Below are 7,005 nucleotides of genomic sequence, written 5' to 3' on the forward strand. Positions count from 1 at the left end.
GAAAGCTTAAACTCTATGGGGTCAGTTCTCAATCTCTAAACTGGTTCTAGTCCTATCTATCTGATCGAAAGCAACAAACGTTCATTGATAGAGCTCAATCTGATTTCTGTAATATAACACGTGGTATTCCACAGGGGTCTATTTTAGGCCCTCTCTTATTCACTATTTATATTAATGATCTCCCTTCATGTGATTTGTTTTCAAAACCCAGATTGTATGCAGATGATACTACCCTTACCACATCTGCAGAAGACCCATGGGTCCTTGAATATAAAATGAATTATGATATGATTTTAATCCAGTCATGGCTGTCAGTAAAAAAATTAACTTTAAATGTGAAGAAGACTAAATACACTAAATACATGCTTATAGGGAGCCAATTTAAGTTATCCCAAATAAATATATAGTGACTTAACAGTCAAAGTCAATAACACTCCCTTAGAAAGAGTAATTGAATATAAAACCCGTGGGCGCCAGCTTAAAGATTCATCAATTTGAACCTTTAAGCTGGCACCCATACATTCATACCATTTTAAAGAAAATATCCGCTGGTATTGCTATCTTGAGGCGTGTAAGTAATTTTATACCACTTGATACTAGAGTGAATATGTATAATGCACTGGTGATGCCATATTTTAATTACTGTAGTGCCGTATGGGGTAATATCAATAAGGGACTGGCAGACAATCTTCAAAAGCTGCAGAATAGGGCTGCTAGAATTCTCACCTTTTCTAACTATACAATACAATACAAACTTTATTGACACACCCTAAGAGGGCTTTTCAGTGACAATTAATAATTACAATAATAAAAATGTTTAATCTATAAAGCTAAAAATAATTACGAAAATTACAACTAAGAAACTTTAAGAAGGTACGATAAAATGGGTAAGATAAAAACTAAGAAACTTTAAAAAAGGACAATAAAAAATATATGATATGATTAAAAACCAGGACCGAGGAGAAAGAAAAGCAGCAAATAATTTGGCCCTAAGTTTACGCTTAAAATTAGAAGAAGAATTACAAAATTTAAGATCATTATCTAAACTGTTCCACAGGCTGACAGTGCGATAATAAAAAGTTCTTTGTCCAGATTTAGTTTTGTATAATGGTATGTGCAACAGTTGGGAGCTTCTGGTCGTGCGACCGCTAACATTACCGCGCGTTAGAAACTTCGAAGAGAGGTAAGTAGGAGCGGATCCAGTCATACATTTAAAAGCAAGCACGGCGTCACGGAAGTATAGCTGAGATTTAATAGGTAGCCAATGCAGTTCTTTCAAAAGCGGAGTAACGTGGTCAAATTTTCTGGATCCACAAATAATCCGGGCTGCAAAGTTCTGGATCGCTTGGAGCTTGAGGAGGTTAGTGTCAGCAGCATTGGACCAGACGGAGGAACAATAAAACAACTTACTAAATACTAAAGTGTTAATTATAGTAATTAAAGTCGATCTGTCAAATACGTGCTTAACACGATTAATCTGGGCCAAACTTGAGAAACAGGTGGAAACAGTTTTAACAATGTGCTCGTGGAAAGTTAGGTTCGAATCAAAAATCACACCTAGGTCTTTAACGACGTGCTCCGGTGTCAGCTCTTTTCCTAAGAGGGAGAGACGGATATCGGGGAGGTTTAGTAGCCTTTGTCGACTTCCGTAAACAATGAGTTTGGTTTTATCAGGATTCAAAAGAAGACGATTATTGAAGCACCAGTTTCGAATATGTAAAAGATCGGCGTTTAAATCGGTGACAGATTTAGCCCAGTCGTGGACTGGGAAAGAAATGTAAAGTTTTGTGTCATCGACGTAACTTTCAGTAAAACAGGAAAGGGGGGCGAGTGGTAAGTCGTTTACATAAATACTGAACAACATAGGTCCAAGAATGCTTCCTTGAGGCACACCTGATACAACGGGTAGAGGATCAGACAACTCAGAATTTATGCGCTCAACTTGTCGGCGGTCGGAGAGGTAGCTGGTAAACCAAGCAATGCTTGATGGTGAGATTCCAACGTTCAACAGTTTATTGAGCAATATTCCATGGCTTATAGTATCGAAGGCTTTGCTCATATCAAGTAAAACAACAGCGGTAACTTTCTTCTCATCGATCGCACTTAAGAGAGTATCAGTAGTTCGTATTAAAGAGGTTTCCGTAGAGTGCAATTTCTTATTGCCACTTTGCCGAGTAGATAACCTATCATTTGACACTTTTTTTTGTTTTACGAAGGTACAAACGCTGCCTCCGGGTTTGTTTGTACAGTCAAGGCGATAAATATTGTAGCCAGGAATATCGAGCTCGATGTCAGATATGGAGCTGTCCAGCCAAGACTCGCTGACAAATTTTTTAGCTAGGACAACTTCATTAATAAGAATAAAGTGATTTCTGTTCTTGAAAGAACGAGCGTTTATATGGGCCAAGGTGACATGGCGTTCTTGACTTGAATCCGAATGTTTAACTGATCCAGGCTGAGGGTGAACATCGCCACTTCGTACCAAGGTGACTTCCACAGGGTTAAAGGATGCTGTGTGGTTAGTAAAGTATGCTACCCTTGCCCTGAAGAATTTCTTGCGGGTAAGAGGAGCAAAATGGCCGTCAGCACGCAGCGGGACCGGTAGTAGATCCAGGTTGAATTCATTCGAGTTTGACTTAAATTCATCTCAGAATGACCAAGGGTACGAAGAAAAGCTTGCTCTATGCTGTGGCTCAGCAGAAGAAATGCGGACGACATAAAAACACGTCCGACCGCCATGACATTGGACTTTTTCAAGAACTATGACGTTTGCTCAACTGTTTTGTTGGATGAGCTTGGCTTGGAAAGGCTAGAACATGTAAGACTTAAACAGTTGGCTGTGACAATGTATAAAATACGTAATAATCTTTCCCCATCGTATCTGAAGCGGATCTTTACCAACACCTCAAATGTACACCCACACAATCTTAGAAATTCTGAGCTAAATTATTATGTCCCCAGACCCAGAACTGAGTCTGCAAAAGGGAGCCTACACTACAGAGGATTCCTTCTGAGATTAAAAAACTGACTAGTTTGAATGTTTTTAAAACTTCGTTTCATGGGAAAGATTTCTCTGATACACCATTGTAACTCTTATTATTCATGATATAAGTTTTTGTATTTTTAACATTATAGTAAATAGTTCCTTGTTACTCATGATATAAGTTTTTGTTTTTGTTTTTGTATGTTTAACATTATAGTCAATAGTTCTTAAAGTATTTTAGTATAATTTAAACACGATTCCTAGGAAGACCATGTAAAATGATATGATTTCGTGTATAAATAAAGATTGATGATGATGATGATGATGAAATTACCGACTCCCGCCAATCAGAATTGACGAAATAATTGGCAAAAGGGGTTCACCAATAAGAAGTCATTATACATTTTCTTGCAAGAGAGTGACGAACACGATTAGTGTCAGGTTTGCGTATATGTTCCCTCGTTTCCGTTTCACCTGGGGGGGGGGGGATTCACCTGGGGGGGGGGACGGTACTAAGAAAAACAGGATGTAGCTGAGTGACCTTATGAACTGAAGTTAATTATATTTAGAAACTGGGCTATCATCAAGCAGTAACGCTTTTCTTGTAGAAGATCATGGCCGATTGGGTTTCTTCTTTGTTTTGATTGTTTACATGTTTTCACGCATTATTGACTTAGAATTCTGGCTTGCGTATTCAAGTCGTAAATTGACGCGTGGAGTTAAAATAAATTAACCCTCATTTATCCTTTTGACCCCTTAGAGTGACTAGCATCTGATATCTCCTTATGATATTACTCCTGATTTAAACATTAAGGTCAAAAGAATACAAGAAATGATTACCACCTAGGGAAGCGTTTGATTGTTAAACATATTCTCCTTGTCAGAAGTAAGGGAATAACCATTTGCAGATATACCGCTTTGAATCAAATCCAATACCTCATGAAAGACTTTCCGTTTCTTGGGAGGAATAGTTGACTGCTCCATCCTTCTTATTACATTCGCTGCATTTGCCAATCGTAAGTTCACAGGAGCTGCAACTTCATTTCGTGCAGTTTCTGATTTTGCCGTATTTTCATTGCAATCATCAACAAAAATTTTGGCCGCTTGGTAGCGATCTTCTTTGAGTTCAAGGCTAGTAAGTCTCGCCTGCAATTCACTCACTTTCAGAATGTCCACGAAAGAGTCAGCAGTATTTTTGCCGATGTAAGCAAATGAGAACCCATTCTGGGGACTGGTTGTACTTGAAGCATCACAGCAAACCGCTGTCCAGAGGTAACTAGGGACGGTGACTCGATTAAAATCTTCGTGAGTCACGTCTTCTTCCCTGTCATGTTCTGTGTTTGGAATTCGTATTCTCTGCTGAACAATTCCTGTCACAAAATAACGTCTGGCGCTGGGAAAAGAGCAATATTTCCTCACTGTCTCCGAAGCGACTTCTTCCATTTCCTTCCACGACTGCCGGTTAAAGCAGGGATCTTGAGGAACGGCGTTTGTCAAGGTAAAAGTTGCTGCTCTTCCTTCTCCACATTGGTAAAAGTTTGGATTGAGGTGACCCCTGTCGTAACCTGTGTTACTGTAGTCAGCGTTTATCGCTTGTTCTGTCTTGTAGCGTTCAGTTTGCTGGGAAGCTGTCTCCATATTTGTCTTAGATCTGGTGTCCTCGGCTACCAGGAGCTGTTAAGAGAAAAACAACAAGTCTGATTATGGCTAAAATTATAAAATCCTTTTTTTAGTAAAATCTTGGTCAAGTTAATTTCACTGAATTGGTTGAACATTGGTTTATTCTGTTGGTGGAACCACCGAACAAGAACAGGAATACTTTTTGACAGTGGAACATGATCTTCTGTCGATTGGTAAACAAGTAATATAAGTGCGCTGTGGTCGGCTTTACCTTGCAGAAGTAAATTTTCATATTTTTCTAGATTTTAATTCCGTTGGTATTTCAAACTGATATTTAAATTAAGTTCCTTATCAGCAACTTGTTTCGATTCATGATTTACTAGGTCAAATGAGCTGCCTACCTGAGGCTCAACAAACCATCTGGACCTTCTCTGTGGCTGGGAAGAACCCGAGCAAGGACCAGGCAGGGTGTAAGCTGAATACACAGGAATCCTTAAGCTGGTGCTGTACAGTGTGGCATAGTAGTAGACACCGTTATACCATTGGCAGATGCTACTGGGCGGATTAAAGAAATTGCGAGTAAGCCTTGGCGGGGTACTTTTGTAAAAGTATTGCATGCAGTTTCCGAAATCTGATTTGACTTCACTTCTCACACCAAATGCATTTAACCACAAAATCAATAAAAGCTGGTTCAAGGTGGTTTTCATGACTCCTTAAATGTCTATTGCAGAGTGGTGTTCTCTTCACCCAGATTCATTCGTGAGCTTCTGACGCAGGTCGTGGCCAATTATCACTATTCAAATGAATTCGAAGCTACTCAGCCGTTAGATAATATTTATTAAGTAACGATATTTGCTAAGAGATTACATCTAAAATTATCATGACAACCCTTGCGTGGTGATGAGGAAAGATGAGATCTTTACCATTTCCAATGCCCTGAAGACTCCTTTTGCTCTTTGGCCTCCTTTTGAGTTACTCGCTAAGGCCATAGCAGCTTGAATGAATCGACATAGGTGATTCTAAACTTAGTTTTATGCGATACTTTCTTTTACATTGGCCAGTCGCCACAAGTAATTAATGTTTTACACGAACTTTGTGTAATTCTTGTCGAACATTCAAGACCTCATGCGTGGGTGAAGTTCAAGGAGGTTAGGAATAAATGTCTTTGTACCAGCTCATTTCTGTCTGGGCTGTCATTCTAAATAACAGGTATCTACCATGAGATAGACCCTTTTTTATCAAAAAGACTGCTTATTGCTTTTTTTATTGCTTGTCGAAGTCGAGACTCACCACTTTTCTAAAATTATGGGTTTGAAAGAAGCGACTAACGAACCCATAACAAAGTTTTTTGCCTTTAAGAAGTCAACAGAAAGTACCCCAATTAAAATAGCATATTATGACTTACTCACCATTAAGAAAGTTTTATAAAATAAAGGTCAACTTCTAAACTTTAGTTTATATCCTTTTGATTGTGTTTGCGCTAAGAATTTTCATCTAAATTTGTGAGAGGGGTGTTGAATGGAAAGCAGAAGAGATAAAGGTGCTTAGGAAGAAGTGCCTTTGATATTAGCATAACAAGGCTTATTTGTCATGATTCGTGGGTGTTTCTGTTCATACTCTAAGAAGTTTTAAGAAGTAATTTTCTTATTTGGAGTCAGTTGAAAGTCATCTGTGATTACTTTAGCTTCGTTTTACTTGGTTTTTTGATTTGTTCTGAAAATTCGTGCCACTTTCTTAAATCAATCAGATTCAAAAGTAAAACCAGTTGCGTTTTCAGGTCACTTGCGTTTTCCTGCGCTTCGCTCTGTGATCTTTTTTCTTTTGATTTTTGACTCAGACGAAAGTTCGATGCTCATAGAAGAATGGAGACTTTTTAGTTTACCTTACACAGGGTGCTCCTCAGCCTTTTATGGCCTTGTTAATAAGGCATTTTTACCGTGGCTCGATAACAGTTGTTTCAGTAACTGATTGTTCACATTTTTCATAAGCTGTGGGCGTTTAAGTCACGCTTAAAAGATTTGCAAGGCAAAACAATGGTCGCACTTTCACGCATGAGCTGTCATCAGAATGTTTCACATTCAGTCAAGAAGGACAATTCCAAGTGATCGTGGCTGAGGCGGCTTTTAAATTTCAAGTTATTCAACTCACCCCTTCATTAAGAAAGTTTGCCTGTGACTCCTATTTGACTAACTGTTCAGTGTGAAAATTAATTCATGTCTTTCCATTCATAAGCCATTTTCGATATATTAAAATTAAAACTTGGCTCCGAGGCTTGGGCGAATAACACAAAGGAAGCACATCGAGGTTGAGGAATTAATAATTTATTTCTTTTTGTCATTCTCCATAGCCTCAGAGCCATGTTAGTGGGATTGTACTTTATTTGAACAAGGAAATGTTTATTC

At 38.5% G+C, this 7,005-nt stretch overlaps 1 protein-coding gene across 1 annotated transcript; it reads right to left on the reverse strand.

Moving 5' to 3' along the window:
* Nucleotides 1–3,706: 3,706 nt before the first annotated feature.
* LOC149034608 (endonuclease domain-containing 1 protein-like) lies at nt 3,707–5,437 on the reverse strand. The gene is made up of 2 exons (XM_089194309.1): nt 5,005–5,437; nt 3,707–4,657 (listed from the first exon to the last, which is right to left on the reverse strand). Exons 1-2 carry the CDS (start codon nt 5,308–5,310, stop codon nt 3,827–3,829), a joined length of 1,137 nt encoding a protein of 378 aa, XP_089050435.1. The 5' UTR covers nt 5,311–5,437; the 3' UTR covers nt 3,707–3,826.
* Between the last annotated feature and the right edge of the window lie 1,568 nt (nt 5,438–7,005).

The sequence above is a fragment of the Pocillopora damicornis genome, chromosome 14 (assembly GCF_964200805.1).
Source record: "Pocillopora damicornis chromosome 14, jaPocDami1.2, whole genome shotgun sequence".
NCBI classification, from domain to species: domain Eukaryota; kingdom Metazoa; phylum Cnidaria; class Anthozoa; order Scleractinia; family Pocilloporidae; genus Pocillopora; species Pocillopora damicornis.